We start from the raw sequence: 18386 nt of genomic DNA, 5'->3' as shown, positions 1-18386 counted from the left end.
ATGTACAAATCCTCGAGCAGCTACATTGTTTTAGAATCTACAATAATAATTTAAGACAAGTTGAAGCAGTCCCAATTATGAATTTCTCCTGCCTTTGCAAATTTGCAGTCTTGCTATCAATACTACCTAGAGCATTTTAGCCTAGTTTTGCAGAGTATCTACGGTAAAACGGACAGAGGACATGAGCTACACAAAAGCTCTGGACAAGAACACCAACTGAACATGACTATATCCCAAGTGACATGCTTGATGCATCATATACCAATTTATACCAGCCTAGATCATCCATATATATATATACATATATATATATATATATATATATATATATATATATATATATATATATATATATATATTTATTTATATATATATAAATATATATATATATATATATATATATATATATATATATATATATTATATATATATATATTTGTTTGTTTTTTCATCCCATGCGTTTTCTACTGAAAACTATGCTGGGATATAAACTGAAGATGCTGTACTGTACTGGATTGTACAAAGTCTATGAGGCTTTCGAAACCTTGTACGGAGCGGTTACAGCCAAAATGCAACAATCGTGGCAAAAGTGTGGTTGCCATCACTACCATATTTCTCTCCGGCGCTCCCGTCAACTTTGGCGCAGACTGGCAGTGGTCATGGAGGCTGGACATGATGGCAGAGAAACTTTCCAGGGCCTCTTGATTTATCATCTGCACATATAGAGTGTGCGGATCAATCACATGGGTGATGGTCACCTTCTCCTGCGAGTTGAAATTGTAAAACATTCAAGAAATATGATGTGCGCTGTGCCATTCATGCAAAAAGAAGTAACATGAAACAGAAGCATGCATTATCAAATGATCTTGCTCATTTGAACGCAATCATAGATAGGGACGACAACATGATATTCCGTCCTAGAGCAGCAAATATATATCAGGTAAAAACTATTCACTGCCTGTTTAGTCCTCTGTAACTAGGCAACATAATTCATCACTGATTAATCATATCATATCCATCATATTTCTACTCCAATAGCAAAGCAGAATACTCTAGTATGCCCAAGATTTACAGTTAAATAATCATGTCGAGCATCTTTAGACTACAAACCTCGCTACTGCAGCCAACCTTTTGCGTTACAACAAAATCCAACTCACAAACTCTTTAATAAAACACACATAAAGTAGAAATGTCGCTATGGCGACTGATGCCTCCGCCATAATGCATGATTCTCCCAATAGGCGTATAGTACAATGTCTTCACAATGTGTGATCCATGACAGTTTCACATAACTGGCAAAATATTGAAATGACAGGTTTGTCAGAAATGTCTTGAACTGGGTTTGCTATAATTTTCTAAGACTGCAGGTACACATATTTGGGGAATTTTGGGAAGTTTATGCATTGAGTAATTTCCAAGGTACGAAGAAGGAGTGTGATGACGGTACAAAATAGATTTTTTTTTTTTTTTTGTTTTTTTTTGGGGGGGCATTGAAACCTGGCCTTTGACCCTTAACCTTTGACCTTTGACCTTCTGGCTGGAAATTTCCCGGAGAATCTCCATTAAGTAATGCATGTATTAAGTTTTGAAACTAATAATGCAAGCATTGCATATACTAGTATATGAGAGAAATAGTAAAATTTTGAGGAGTTGACCTTGACCTTTGACCCCTGACTATTGACCCAGGACCCCTAATTCCCTAGATAATCCCTGCCAAACAGTACATGCATATGTACCAAGTTCCACAAAGATACATTGAACCATTTGCAAGAAAAGTAATATTGCAACATTTTCACCTAACCTTTGACCTTTTGACCTTTGACCTTAGACCTGAAACTCTCTGGAGAAACTTTACGCAGTAATACATGTCCACACCAAGTTTCAAGAAAATACCTTCGGGCATTGCATATATATGGGGAAAATTGCAACATTTATAGCATTTGACCTTTGACCTCTTGCCAATGTCACTAAAATCTACTCAACTAATTGTCCCATCATACATCATCCTTGGACCAAGTTTGGTGAAAGCTGCTTCATCCAGTTTTGAGTTATCACGTAACAGATAAATTTTAGGATTTGACCTTGATCTTTGACCTTTGACCTCTGTCCAATTTCACTGAAAAACTAATCAAGTAATTGTCCCATCATACATCATCCTCCAACAAAGTTTGGTGAAATTTGCTCCATCCAGTCTTGAGTTATCGCGTAAATGGATACAATTTCATGATTTGACCTTGACCTTTAACCTTTGACCTTTAGCCGATTTCACCCAAAATCTACTCAAATAATTGCCCCATCATACTTCATACTTGGACCAAGTTTGGTAAAATTCCAGTAAATATTATTCAAGTTATCGCGTAAACGAAAGCGGACGGACGGACGGACGGACAACCCGAAAACATAATGCCTCCGGCACCACTTCGTGGCAGAGGCATAAAAAGGAGAAACATATAAGTCCTTGTATAGGTCAAAACCCGCACAGGCAATTTACTCCGCCCGGCTAGTTGTGGGAGCGAGATACTCCTGAGTTGTAGATACTCCTGAGAAAACTCAGGAGTATCTTGGTCACAGGAAGAGGTCGCGGCAAGTTCCCCCGACCAGAGGAAGTTACCACGACCTTGTTTCGAAGTTACTCCAACCAAAACTGCCTTCGTCTGAACGCAGCTTATATTTCACAGGAAATCCCATTCAATTTAGTTAAGTGGTCACAGAGAAATGTGGATCATTGTAAAGCATGTCATGGGTGTGATTCTTCCAAGTTAAGCACTTGGATGCTCTTGGAACTGCATATTAATGTGTGAACACAATGGACAGAACTGGGAGGGAACAGATTCCTGACATGCTCCACAAAGATCCCCATTTCTCTTTGACAACCACTGAAGCAAATCAGATGGGGTTTTCTGTAAGACGTGGGTAATATATTATGGCTTCATACCCTGAAATTGTATTTGGATTGACTTATTATTTTTAAAGTTATCGTTGAAGAGGTCCCATTGTAATTTCTCTTTAACACACGGTATAACAGGTACTTTCTCCCCCAGGATTCACTCTGATTTGACAGATCATGGCGCTAAAAGCGGCAATATACATGTAAGAAACAAAACATTGTATATCAGGGTAGTAAGCTGTGAAGAATGTTTCTGTCTTTCTCAATCATGGACTCACCTCCTGTCCCTGCAATTTCTGTGGACCCCCCTCTGAACCTGATATGAAAACAAACAAAATCATGACATGAAAACAAAACTTCATTATGAAACTCTCACAGGCGGCATATAGATTTGAAATAGCAGTATTTTGCACTTACTTACACACAAGTGTTTCCATCGGCAGGCAGAAGCAAAATAATGACATTTCTTTTCAACAGCACGAGTAACGGTAGCACCTGCTACATGTGAATCCTGTGTCTAGCATTGACACTGCTCAAATGGAGTCCAAGGGAGTCAGTTCGATGATTTCTATCTAATCAAATTTATAGGTAGTGCCTATCAGTCTCTCACTTTACCTTTTTAATAGTTTCTGTTGTTGGGGGAACATTAAAGGCATAATTTACCATTTGCAGATGAAACAAAAACCCAGCTTTAAAATAGTTCTTAAATGTGAGTCAGGGATAGAAACAACCACTGTAAAAATTTGAATTGGTAAAATCAATGTAAAGTATTGTTAAATACACAAAATGTGAACAATACTTAAAATAATAATTTTCCACACTAAACCATCTACAGTTACAATTTATCATGAAAAATACAGATATCTCCTTATATTTTAGCCTTTATTGTGAAAATTTTATATGATAGGATGTTTTGTGGTACAACAGACCTACACATATGCATATCTCAAATTCTTTTTTAAAATCATTGTTCCCAAAGGTAAACAGGACCTTTAAACACTTTGAGCAATGATACAAGAATCTGTTATATTTATATACCTTTATCATTCCCCCTGGCATCATTATAATGTGTTCCGTCTCCATTCCTGTGCTGCCACTGACGATTGTCATTTCCAGCACCAGCAGATCTGCAGATTTGAGACCAAAGAATTACTTTTGGTATTACTTCTCAGTTCCCTCTGTGACCTATTAAAGTAATCTGTAGCTAGTCTAGAAGTGTATATTTTCCTGTGAATAATTTTTCATGCTCAGTGGGTAAGAAGAGTTTTGTATGTGCTTTTATTTGCATGCTCAAGCCCCTTTTGACTCCATTTTACTCCATTGGCTCGCCACTATTGGATAAGCAGTTTTCAGCAGGTTTTTTTGCTACACTTTTATTTTTATGCTATTTTCTGGATGCGCAAAATGTGCCAAAGTTTTAACACCACGAAAATGTCCACTTTTACAGTAACTGCAATGTTTTCAGTGCACAATATGATGATTGAAAGATTAATCAAATTAGTATTTTTTTAAAGAAAAAAATAATATGGTCTGTAAATGGTCTGTGTAAAACAGCAGGAGAGTTTTTGTACAAAGTTGAGTAAGCAGTTTATTAGCATTACTTAAGGGGATTAGTGGGAAATCTTTACTTACCTCTTTAGGGGTTGTGGGAGGTGCTTATCTCTCCACACTGGGATTAAGACTAAGCCTTTGAAAGGCTTTAACAACACTTGCTTTGATACAAGGCTTAAGTATTTGTAAGGGGGACTAAGGTGTTTTGCAAAGCCCAATTAAAGACATGGCAGCTAAGATTCTGGCACTCTCTGCTATGCCTTCCTCATTAAAACCCATGTACCACTGTATATGCTCACAATGCAATGTGACAATCCACTAATGATGAGATTTCACCCATTATGTAGCTGATTTTGCTATAACACGCACTTCCTGAACACACCTGCACAAGTACACTCACACCTAGTCTGCAATGGGTGAATGGGTTTTTGTTGCCACAATATCAATTGCAGCATGATTTTGGTATTTCAGAGCAGAAACTGATGGGACAATTTTGAGTTGATATCATTACCTTCACTAACCTGCATGTGTGGTAGTTGCCAATATCAATATTCTCTGAAAACACATACGGAGCTTTAAAAGTTCGGAACATTCTCATCTTAAAGATAATAAAAAGTTTTGGTATTACCTCAAAAGTTTCCCTGAATTTCCTTGTCTTAGTTTGTGTTTCAGGTTAAAGTACCTTTCATATAACTAACACTGTGAGACTTACTCGCCCCAAAGTGCTCTCATGTCTTAGTAATCATGCAATAATGGTTTCGTACCAGAGCCGCCGCCGTACGGCGGCGAGGTAGTACACGTATTGTACGAAACCATTATTGCATGATAACTGCGACCAGCAGCGTGCAGCCCCATACGCATAGCTAAATGGGGCTTCGCATTGTAGCATTCAGGATCATGACAGATATAGTATCGCGGGTTATTATCAACTTAAAATCCAAAAATTTCTTCAATTTGAAGACTTACCAGTTAAGTTGAAGTATTGAAAACAGGCTTCGGGCAACGTTTGGTTTTGCCAATAGTCCCTTTCTGTTCGAATTGATGACTGAATGTGACTCGGTCGAGAGGACCTTGGGAGAGCTACACTGAATTGACGGAAAGCGCATGCGCACACAAACATCTTATCCGTTCATGGATTTGAAATTTGTTCGCATGTGATGTGTGCGTATGCGCTGGCCGTAGTAATCAGTGTATGTAGCTCTCCCAAGGTCCTCTTGACAGAGTCACATTCAGTCATCAATTCGAACAGAAAGGGACTATTGGCAGAACCAAACGTTGCCTGAAGCCTGTTTTCAAGATTTCAACTTAATTGGTAAGTCTTCAAATTGAAGAATTTTTTGGATTTTAAGTTGATATTTACCCGCGATACTAAATCTGTCATGATCCTGAATGCTACAATGTGAAGCCCCATTACGCTATGCATATGGGGCTGCTGGTCGCTATGCGTATGGGACTGCTGGTCGCAGTTAATTGCATGATTACTAAGAAATGAGAGCACTTTGGGGCGAGTAAGTCTCACAGTGTTAATTATATGAAAGGTACTTTAACCTGAAACACAGAAATTCAGGGAAACTTTTGAGGTACCAAAACTTTTGATTATCTTTAAGTCTGATCAAAATAAACTTGAACCATGCTGTTCCCATGTTTAACTCAACTCATTACTGTCAACTTGAACATAGGATGGACATTTGCTGTCACTGAGATAACCACTACAATATCTTATAGATATAAGTTGTACATGTATCTATCTTGTCTTTCAACTCTTAAGGCAAATAAAGATACAACTGTACCGTCTGTCCAAAAAAAAAAAAAAAATTACAACGGGACCCTCATCAATTATATCTTTAAAATAGTGAATCAATCCAAATACAAATTCAGGGTATGAAACTCTAACTCATTGCCCACATCTTACAGAAAACCCCATTCGATTTGCTTCAGCGGTCAAAGAGAAATGAGGAATTTTGTAGAGGATGTCAAGAATCTCTTCCCTCCAAGTTCTGTCTATTGTTTTCACACACAAAAGCATCGAAGTGCTAAACTTGGAAGAATCAGACTCACCACATGCTTTACAACATTCCACATTTCTCTGTGACCGCTTACCCAAATTGAATGGGGTTTTCTGCAAACTACAGCTAAGATGTTACATTTTAAGACCCTGAAGTAGCATTTAGACAGTTTAATCATATTGGGTGTTATCGATGCAAAAATTTGATTGAAATTTTTTTGGGGGGACATACTGTACATGTGTATTTCCCACTTGTCTTGGGTATTAACCACCTCTACTCTGAATTTGGTTTTTCTAGTGTCTCTATTTTTACAGGAGGAAAATATTTTTCACATCTCTGCTCATTACACATATAATTTTTCTTTAATAATACACCCTTGTAAAAATTATACAAACTTTGGACCCTCAAGTAAATTTGAAAGTATATCTTTGGTCATTTCTTGTAAAACTCAAAATATGTCTGTACAGGTTGACGTGAGAGGGCTACTTGAAAAGCCCTTTACAAACTCACAGCAGATGTCATACTGAAAGAAGACATTTTTTTTTTTTCATACTTTAACCTGTTGAGGATGGACTGATTTTGCTACATCATGCATTTCCCATGGACACCTGCCCGAGTATACTCAGGACCTGTCCTCAACGGGTTAAATCAGTAACTTTATGAAATCATCTAAACCAGAATGTGCCATTTCAAGACCAATCTGTACAGGCTCTGCCTCAGTGTACTTACTTCCTATCTCGCTCAGATCTCCGGACAGTCAATACTCTCCCTTGCACAACCTTTCCAGCGAAGGCCGAAATTGCTTGCTGTACCGATGCCTCATCCACATAGTTAACAAATCTGATAGTTTGGGCGTGTGGGGGAAGTCAATATATTAATTGCTGTGTAACATGATTTACACAAACTCTGCAAATTAAGATTCTACAATCACCGGGTAAACATATCATGTAAATACAATATGTGTAACATCTCATAATTACAACATTTGTAATACAAAACTTTTCCAAACTACTTTTTTTTTCCCCAACTGTGAAAACTCTACTTTCTATGAGATTCTTGCATGTTTAAGAAATATTTGAAGCAGAAACAGACTTGCAAAATAGATCTAATAAAGGCCACCATACTAAATACTGACATAGGTAACTCAACTTGAAATGGCATGCACATAATAAACACAAACAATAAACATTTGTCTACTCCTACAGTGTACACGCTTGTATCTTAACGATCTACTGTAATTTCCCTTCATCTTTTTATAATCTGTACAAGGTGTATGAACTTGCATACAAATGACAACTATAAATGTCACTATGGCAACTGGCATGCCTCCATCACATTACCAGTACTAAATTTTCTAAATTGGTCTTTAGTCCATTTTGACAATGAGAGTTGATAGTTACACATAATAAGCAAGAAATTGAAATAACATCTGTTTCAAAGTTTGATGACACATCCCAAACTGTGCTTAGCGGTTTTTACATTCCTTGACATTCTTGACATTCCACAAAGTGTCATTAAAGGGAACGCAAACCCACAGAGCAACATGGATTGAGTGAAAGCAGCAACCTGTAGTAGAACACAACAGTGAAAGTTTGAGGAAAATTGGACAATCGATGCAAAAGTTATGAATTTTTAAAGTTTTGGTGTTGGAACTGCTGGATGAGGAGACTATTAGAGGTTATGACGTATGAGTATGACAACAATATAAAGAAAATATAACGAAAATTCCACAAAAATTCATTTTTCATGAAAATTTCAAATTCCATCAACTTGATACTGACATATATCAAGGGTAGCAATCATTCCCCCTGCTTTCTGAAAGCGGTTAGTCAAGTGCTCTTTCATAATGCTAGAAAAGTGAATTTTTGTTGAATTTTCTTTATATTTTCTTTGTATTGTCCACTCATACGTCATAACCTCTAGTAGTCTCCTCATCCAGCGGTTCCAACACCAAAACTTAAAAAATTCATAACTTTTGCATCGATTGTCCGATTTCCCTCAAACTTTCACTGATGTGTTCTACTAATGTTGCTGCTTTCACTCTTGCATCTTTCCCTACAGAATGTGTGTTAATTCATGAACATAGCGAGTTTAACTAAGTGTATGCATACAGTGTATGTGACCCTACAGCACAAAACCAACAAGTCATTTAACATAGATTTTTAGTGAAGGGCAGATTCCAATATATAACTCAATTCAAATCCAACTCTCCTAACCTATCTAAAAATTGGAAAGAAAGCACACACTCTGTAAAAGCGTGTTGAGAAAAGAGGTTCTGAAGAATAGAATAGAGTTCAAGGGATTAATCTTGTCAAGCTGTGCTCTGTGCAATGCGCTATACCAACTTTCAATGCGGTCGCATTATCGTTCCAAAAGTCATACTAGAGTTGAAAGTGAAGAGTGTGTACTGTGTGGGATTTTAAGTAATGAACAGGGGCCTCTTAGACATACCTGCAAACCCACAAAAAGTGTTCTAGAAAAACTGCTAAAAACACAATAACCCTTCCATTTTATCATCCCAAACTTTAGAAGAGTTGCTCCTTTCAGAAAATATGAAAAACTAAAGATTGATTAGATTGACCCATTTTACCTATTTTGAGTCCTTGGGTAAAATCGGGGCATGCGACTTTTGTTCATTTTATGATGCACAGTCACCCAGTAATATCCACGGCATGATGGAAAGTGTAATTTCAGCATTTTAAAATAGCATTAAGTTTAGCATTTTACCCTGACCTTTCACTCCATGACCCAAAACTTCCAAAGGGAAACGTTACCTGCACAACATACAATGTATAAGTACAATATCACTGTACTAAGTTTCATGAAGATACTTTGAGCTATTCCGAGATATGGAGAAATGGGTGATATGTTAGCAATTTCACTTGACCTTCAACCCCATGGCATAAAAAAAAAAAAACTTTTCTGAGAGCACCCTTGATCTGGTAATATTATAATGCAGTAAGTTCTTTTTTTGTTCTTTTTTACAATTCCTCTACACTGTTCAGTGATTGTGTTATTCTAATCAAGTTAATTGTTGTAAATAGTGTGATTCTGTATGATTTTTCAATAAAACATAAATTAAAAACTAGAAATGTCGCTTTGGCGACTGGTATGCCTCCGCCATAATGCATGATTTTCCCAATAGGTCTAGATAGTACATGTGGACACTGTGTGATTACATTTTCACAAAATTGGCAAAATATTGGAATGACAAGTTTGTCACAAATGTGTTGAATGTTCACCTTCCTTGACCTAGGTTTAATTGGATGAATAGGAGAGCATGTATCGAGGGATTTACGGACTTTAACTTGACTTTGACCCATTCATAAATTTAGGCATTGAGTAATTTTCAAGGTACAGGTGTGGAGAAAAAGTGCAATTTCTGAATTGAATAGTAAATTGTTGCCATTTTCATCTGGCCCTTGACCCTAAAATTCATAAGATAATTACTTTCAGGTAGAACATGCATAATATGTACTAAGTTTCAAGGTAACTTGAGCCACTTCCGAGATATGGAGGAAAAAGTTAGTTCAGCACTTTCACTTGATATTTGACCTTTTGACCTTTGAGGCAAAAAGAGAAAAAAAAAACTTTCCAGAGAATTTCTATTAGGTTACACACGCATACACCAAGTGTAAAAAAATAACCCTGCTGGCATTGCATAAATATGAGGGTAATAGTAAAATTTTGGCGTCTTGCACTTGACCTTTGACCCCTGACCTTTGACCCCATGAACCCTACCTTCTCCAGATAATCACTTCCAGTCAGTACATGTATATACTATGTTCCATGAAGATACCTTGAACAATTTCCCAAGGTACGGAGAAAAAAAAGAAGTTTTAATATTTTTACTTGACCTTTTGACCTTTGACCTCATGACCCAAACTTTCACCAGAGAATCTTAATTGGGTAATACATGTATACACTAGGTTTCAAGAAAATATCTTCAGGCATTCAATAGATATGGTGGAAATAGTAAAATTTTATGTATTTGACCCTGACCTTTTGACCTTTGACCTTTGACCTCATGACCCAAACTTTCACCAGAGAATCTTAATTAGATAATACATGTATACACTACGTTTCAAAAAAATATCTTCAGGCATTCAATAGATATGGTGGAAATAGTGAAATTTTATGTATTTGACCCTGACCTTTTGACCTTTGACCTTTGACCTCACGACCCAAACTTTCACCAGAGAATCTTAATTGGGTAATACATGTATGCACTAAGTTTCAAGAAAATATCTTCAGGCATTCAATAGATATGGTGGAAATAGTGAAATTTTATGTATTTGACCTTGACCTTTTGACCTTTGACCTTGAGCATGTGCACCCAAAAGTTGATAGGCACAACTTCACCCCCTAATACACATACATGCCAAGTTTCATTAGGATACCTCAACAGGTTTCGATAGTTACCTTGTCCACAAAATTCATTACGGACGGACGGAAGGACGGACGGACGGACGGAAGGACGGACAGACGGAAGGACGGACGGACGGACAACCCGAAAACATAATGCCTCCGGCACCACTTCGTGGCGGAGGCATAAAAATTAAAAAAAATATAAAAAAGATAATGCAGTAAGTTTCAAGAAAAATAGCTTCAAGCATAAGGCATTGAAGAGATGGGGAAAGAGTGAAATTTTTAAAATTGGACTGGTCTTGTACTTTCATTTGACCTTGAACGGTCTGCCCACAAGTTGATAGGCACACAGCTTTGTCCATTCATACAATTGTACATACATTCCAAGTTTTATATGGATACCTGAAGTTGAACAGTTCCTCCAAACATAAAGTTCTATGTGCTGTCCACAAAATCAATTTAGAGATGGACGGACAACCCAAAATCATAATGCCTCCAGCGACACATCATGGTGGAGGCATAGAAAACTAGAAATGTCGCTTTGGCGACTGGTATGCCTCCGCCATAATGCATGATTTTCCCAATAGGTCTAGATAGTACATGTGGACAATGTGTGATTACATTTTCACAAAATTGGCAAAATATTGAAATGACAAGTTTGTCACAAATGTGTTGAATGTTCACCTTCCTTGACCTAGGTTTAATTGGATGAATAGGAGAGCATGTATCCAGGGATTTAAGGACTTTAACTCGACTTTGACCCATTCATACATTTAGGCATTGAGTAATTTTCAAGGTACAGGTGTGGAGAAAAAGTGCAATTTCTGAATTGAATAGTAAATTGTTACCATTTTCATCTGGCCCTTGACCCTAAAATTCATAAGATAATCACTTTCAGGTAGAACATGCATAATATATGTACTAAGTTACAAGATAACTTGAGCCACTTCGAGATATGGAGGAAAAAGTTAGTTCAGCACTTTCACTTGATCTTTGACCTCTTGACCTTTGAGGCAAAAAAAGAAGAAAAAAAAAAACTTTCCAGAGAATTTCTATTAGGTTACACATGCATACACCAAGTGTAGAAAAATAATAACCCTGCTGGCATTGCATAAATATGAGGGAAATAGTAAAATTTTGAAGTGTTGCACTTGACCTTTGATCCCTGACCTTTGACCCCGTGAACCCTACATTCTCTAGATAATCACTTCCAGTCAGTACATGTATATACTATGTTCCATGAAGATAACTTGAACAATTTTCCAAGGCACGGAGAAAAAAAAGAAGTTTTGATATTTTTACTTGACCTTTTGACCTTTGACCTTTGACCTCATGACCCAAACTTTCACCAGAGAATCTTAATTGGGTAATACATGTATACACTAAGTTTCAAGAAAATATCTTCAGGCATTCAATAGATATGGCGAAAATAGTGAAATTTCATGTATTTGACCCTGACCTTTTGACCTTTGACCTTTGACTTCATGATGCAAACTTTCACCAGAGAATCTTAATTGGGTAATACATGTATACACTAAGTTTCAAGAAAATATCTTCAGGCATTCAATAGATATGGTGGAAATAGTGAAATTTTATGTATTTGACCTTGACCTTTTGACCTTTGACCTTGAGCATGTGCACCCAAAAGTTGATAGGCACAACTTCACCCCCTAAGACACATACATGCCAAGTTTCATTAGGATACCTCAACAGGTTTTGATAGTTACCTTGTCCACAAAATTCATTACGGACGGACGGAAGGACGGACGGACGGACGGACGGACGGAAGGACGGACGGACGGACGGACGGACGGACAACCCGAAAACATAATGCCTCCGGCACCACTTCGTGGCGGAGGCATAAAAATAGAAATGTCACTATGGCAACTGGTATGCCTCTGCCATAATGCATGGTTCTCCTAATAGGTCTATAGTATGTCCTACCTAGACAATGGGTAAAATATCAAAATGACAGGTCTGTCACAGATGTGTTAAATGTTCACTTTCCTTGAACTAAGATTTAATTGGATGAATGGCTACATTATTGTCTATGAGTGCAGGGATTTGGGGATTTGATAATTTTCACTTGACTTTTGACCCTTTTATAAGTTTATGCATCATGAGTAATTTTCAAGGTATGGAAAAAAGTGTAATTTCAGTATTAAGTGGTAAAATAATAAATAGCATTTTAACCTGGCCTTTGACCCTTGACCTCTGACCCTATGGCCCTAGAATTCCCAGTTTTATGATACCTTGAGTCACTTTCGAGATATTTATGGAGGAAGAAGTGAAATTTAGCACTTTCACATGACCTTTGATCTTTTGGCAAGAAACTTCCCAGAGAATCTGTTTGGTAATACATATAATATCAAGCTTCAACAAAAATGCTGCAGGCATTGCATAAATATGAGGGGAAATAGTGAAATTTTGAGTTGACCTTGACTTCTGACCCCCTAACCTTTGACCTATGACCCCCAAATTCCCTAGATAATCATACTGCCAGTCTGTACATGCATTGGTACATGTATGTATATACCAAGTTCCATGAAAATACTTCAAACCATTTGCGAGATATGGAGAAACAGTATATTTTAACATTTTCACTTGATCTTTGACCTTTGTATACACTAAGTTTGAAGAAAATCCCTTTACGCATTGCATAGATATGGTGGAAATAGTGAAATTTTATGTATTTGACCTTGACCTTTTGACCTTTGACCTTGAGCATGTGCACCCAAAAGTTGATAGGCACAACTTCACCCCCTAATACACATACATGCCAAGTTTCATTAGGATACCTCAACAGGTTTCGATAGTTACCTTGTCCACAAAATTCATTACGGACGGACGGAAGGACGGACGGACGGACGGAAGGACGGACAGACGGAAGGACGGACGGACGGACAACCCGAAAACATAATGCCTCCGGCACCACTTCGTGGCGGAGGCATAAAAATTAAAAAAAATATAAAAAAGATAATGCAGTAAGTTTCAAGAAAAATAGCTTCAAGCATAAGGCATTGAAGAGATGGGGAAAGAGTGAAATTTTTAAAATTGGACTGGTCTTGTACTTTCATTTGACCTTGAACGGTCTGCCCACAAGTTGATAGGCACACAGCTTTGTCCATTCATACATACATTCCAAGTTTTATATGGATACCTGAAGTTGAACAGTTCCTCCAAACATAAAGTTCTATGTGCTGTCCACAAAATCAATTTAGAGATGGACGGACAACCCAAAATCATAATGCCTCCAGCGACACATCATGGTGGAGGCATAGAAAAAAATAGAAATGTCACTATGGCAACTGGTATGCCTCTGCCATAATGCATGGTTCTCCTAATAGGTCTATAGTATGTCCTACCTAGACAATGGGTAAAATATCAAAATGACAGGTCTGTCACAGATGTGTTAAATGTTCACTTTCCTTGAACTAAGATTTAATTGGATGAATGGCTACATTATTGTCTATGAGTGCAGGGATTTGGGGATTTGATAATTTTCACTTGACTTTTGACCCTTTTATAAGTTTATGCATCATGAGTAATTTTCAAGGTATGGAAAAAAGTGTAATTTCAGTATTAAGTGGTAAAATAATAAATAGCATTTTAACCTGGCCTTTGACCCTTGACCTTTGACCCTATGGCCCTAGAATTCCCAGTTTTATGATACCTTGAGTCACTTTCGAGATATTTATGGAGGAAGAAGTGAAATTTAGCACTTTCACATGACCTTTGATCTTTTGGCAAGAAACTTCCCAGAGAATCTGTTTGGTAATACATATAATATCAAGCTTCAACAAAAATGCTGCAGGCATTGCATAAATATGAGGGGAAATAGTGAAATTTTGAGTTGACCTTGACTTCTGACCCCCTAACCTTTGACCTATGACCCCCAAATTCCCTAGATAATCATACTGCCAGTCTGTACATGCATTGGTACATGTATGTATATACCAAGTTCCATGAAAATACTTCAAACCATTTGCGAGATATGGAGAAACAGTATATTTTAACATTTTCACTTGATCTTTGACCTTTGTATACACTAAGTTTCAAGAAAATCCCCTTACGCATTCCATAGATATAGGGGAAATAGTGAAATTTAGAGCATTTCACCTTGACCTTTAGACCTTTGACCTTCAGCATATGCACCCAAATGATGATAGGCACAACTTCGCCCACTCATACATAGGCCTATACATTGTATGCCAAGTTTCATTAGGATACCTCAAACGGTTTTTGCTTTTAGTTATGCTGTCCACAAAATCGATTTCGGACAGACGGACGGAAAGACAACTCGAAAGCATAATGCCTCCGGCACCACTTCATAATTCGTGGCGGAGGCATAAAAAAACATATGGTAAAGAAGATCAAATAGATCTGCCCAGTAATCCTACCCATAGTTGAACATTTGCAAGCCATCCTTGGATTTTCCCTCCTTGCACACGGCTGATGCTATGTCCCCTGTTCCTGCAAACAGCTGGCGAAGATCATTCTGTGTGGACAAACAACACACATCAGTCAGTTAAAGTTGTTGTAGGTCCATGGTTAAAGCAATCTGTGAATCATGTACATAGAATTCTACACCAATGTGTTCTGTTAACCAGTTACAGTCTGTGGTATCACATCAGCTATTTTTAACCCTTATGCCCACCTGGGATGGACTATATTACAAACTTGACCTCTGGACTGGATTTGAGTCCAGGGGGTGTTTCATCAATTTAATCAGCGCTGACAACTTGCCAGTACTGACAACTTTCATGAAACGGTACCCTGAGTTGCTTGAAACTTTCACTTGCAAGCATAGCATCCCATAAATGGTAAAACGTCAATGGTCTCTACCTGGGTGAGGGCCTGTAAGAATGGTCATGGTCTACACACTGCCGAGTGCAAGTCCAGAGAGTTGAGAATGAGAATGAGCTATGAACTGACGTCGCGGTACGCGGTGCAAGTCATCCCGTGAGTAACGTTACAGGACTTGCACTGTCAAAGTATCGTTAAGAGAAACCTTAATGTGGAATTGTCATACCTCTGTAAATGTCTTGGGAAGGTTCCCAACATAGATGCTCCCTTTGCTGGCCATTTATGCTGCAAAAGGAGATCTTTTTCTTGGCTGTTCTTCCTTCTTAGTTAGATAAGTTCTCCGCTCCTTCTCTAGCTCTGCCTTCTCCAAATGTAATTCATAGCACAATTCACAAGTAAGTGAGAGGCCGAGGTAGCACACACGCGTACACACGTACGTACACACAGAAAGCAGCGTGAGATGATGGGGGTTGACTTCTGGATCTCTGCCGTGCCCTCTCCAGCCCCCTGACTTTCGCCGTATTCTTCGTCTTCGTCTCCGAGCAGCGTGCCTGTCAGCCCAAGTACGCCGATGCGCGGACCATCCCGATGCCACCGCGCGATGGAGGCCCTGTTTTATTTGGCCACTGAGTACCTGTGTGTGGCGGCGATCCACACTCCCACGTGGATTCACGAACAGACACCCACACACAAAACACACACAAACACAGAACTTTTCAAAACACGTGCAGCCTGCACTGCACACTGCGCTCATCAAACTTTGAAAAGAATGTGCCTGCCACAAGAGGGCGCTGGTCATGTCTGTGTACTACGGTAATCGGTAGGAGTTAAGAAACGAGGTTAGGAAATAAACTAAAATCGGTAATCGGTAGGAAATAAACGAGGTAGGAAATAAACTAAAATTTCCTCAGTTTATTAATATAAATTGGCTGGATGTTTTACTTGGATTCAGGGAAAATATCAAACTTAATGCCTTGTTGAATCATGTATTAATTTTGATTAAGCATATGATTTATACTACAATCGTAAAATTGGAAGAGCTCCAACCTGTGAAGAAATATGTAGGGCAATTGCCACCTCAAAACAGTTTGAATACGAAAAAGCAACATTAAAGGAATAGATAAATTGACATTACACTACGCGAAATGGGAAAACTATACTTCATGAAATACCGGGTGGGTTTAACTATTGCATTTTGTTAAGATATATCTTTTGTATTTACCTCAGCGAATCTATCTAGAATGATTCGAAACTCCTGTGTTTTCAGCTTTGCCCGCTCCACTTGTTTATTTTCTCTGATCCTCATATCATTAAAACTTAATCAAATATTATTTGGTTATGAATCTTCACTTGCATAAGACCCTGCGAGAAATTAGTCATTATGATGCTCATAACTGGTGAATAGGATACGTTTTAAAGATTTTGAAAGTCCATCACCTCTCACGTTTTTATGCCTCCGCCACGAAGTGGTGCCGGAGGCATTATGTTTTCGGGTTGTCCGTCCGTCCGTCCTTCCGTCCGTCCGTCCGTCCGTCCGTCCGTCCTTCCGTCCGTCCGTAATGAATTTTGTGGACAGGGTAACTATCAAAACCTTTTGAGGTATCCTAATGAAACTTGGCATGTATGTGTATTAGGGGGTGAAGTTGTGCCTATCAACTTTTGGGTGCACATGCGCAAGGTCAAAGGTCAAAAGGTCAAGGTCAAATACATAAAATTTCACTATTTCCATCATATCTATGCAATGCCTGAAGATATTTTCTTGAAACTTAGTGTATGCATGTATTACTCAATTAAGATTCTCTGGTGAAAGTTTGGGTCATGAGGTCAAAGGTCAAAGGTCAAAAGGTCAAGTAGAAATATTAAAACTTCACCTTTTTTCTCTGTACCTTGGAAATTGTTCAAGGTTTCTTCATGGAACATAGTATATATACATGTACTGACTGGCAGTGATTATCTAGTGAATTTAGGGTTCATGGGGTCAAAGGTCAGGCGTCAAAGGTCAAGGGCAACACTCTAAAATTTTACTATTTCCCTCATGTTTATGCAATGCCAGCAGGATTATTTTTTTGTAACACTTGGTGTATGCATGTATAACCTAATAGAGATTCTCTGGAAAGTTTTTTTTCTTTTGTTTTTGCCTCAAAGGTCAAAAGGTCAAAGATCAAGTGAAAGTGCTGAACTAAGTTTTTCCTCCATATCTCGGAAGTGGCTCAAGTTATCTTGAAATGTACCACATATTTATGAATGTTCTGCCTGACAGTGATTATCTTATGAATCTTAGGGTCAAAAGCCAGATGAAAATGGTAACAATTTACTATTCAATACAGAAATTGCACTTTTTCTCCATACCATGAAAATTACTCAATGCATAAACGTATGAATGGGTCAAAGTCAAGTTAAAGTCCTTAAATCCCAAATACATGCTCTCCTATTCATCCAATCAAACCTAGGTCAAGGAAGGTGAACATTCAACACATTTGTGACAAACTTGTCATTTTAATATTTTGCCAGTTTTGTGAAAATGTAATCACATTGTCCACATGTACTATCTAGACCTATTAGGAGAATCATGCATTATTGCGGAGGCATACCAGTCGCCATAGCGACATTTCTAATTTGTTTTAGATAAAATCTTTATTCAGACTGGTGACTCCTTTCCTCGAGTAGGAAGGCTGAATGTCTTAGAAGTATGTATATTTCCATTTCTGTATGAGGTGTTTATTGTACATTCATGAATCATGTCAAATGCGTACAATTTATGTATGTTT

The 18386-nt window shown here is 37.9% G+C and overlaps 1 protein-coding gene across 1 annotated transcript in view; it reads right to left on the bottom strand.

Annotated features, from left to right (window-relative positions):
* The window catches only part of LOC140228846 (serine/threonine-protein kinase 31-like), a 45369-nt gene extending 29385 nt beyond the window's left edge, over nt 1-15984 (bottom strand). Inside the window, exons 1-6 of the mRNA XM_072309118.1 lie at nt 15845-15984; nt 15213-15310; nt 7174-7284; nt 3926-4014; nt 3166-3203; nt 609-764 (exon numbers count right to left, since the gene is read on the bottom strand). Coding sequence (XP_072165219.1) covers nt 609-764; nt 3166-3203; nt 3926-4014; nt 7174-7284; nt 15213-15310; nt 15845-15898 — 546 coding nt within the window. The 5' untranslated portion in view covers nt 15899-15984. The remainder of the gene's footprint in view (nt 1-608; nt 765-3165; nt 3204-3925; nt 4015-7173; nt 7285-15212; nt 15311-15844) is intronic.
* Nucleotides 15985-18386: the final 2402 nt, after the last annotated feature.

Source organism: Diadema setosum, chromosome 5 (assembly GCF_964275005.1).
Source record: "Diadema setosum chromosome 5, eeDiaSeto1, whole genome shotgun sequence".
Classification (NCBI taxonomy): Eukaryota; Metazoa; Echinodermata; class Echinoidea; order Diadematoida; family Diadematidae; genus Diadema; species Diadema setosum.
The sequence above is the reverse complement of the archived record's forward strand: the minus strand, read 5'-3'. Positions and strand labels throughout refer to the sequence as shown.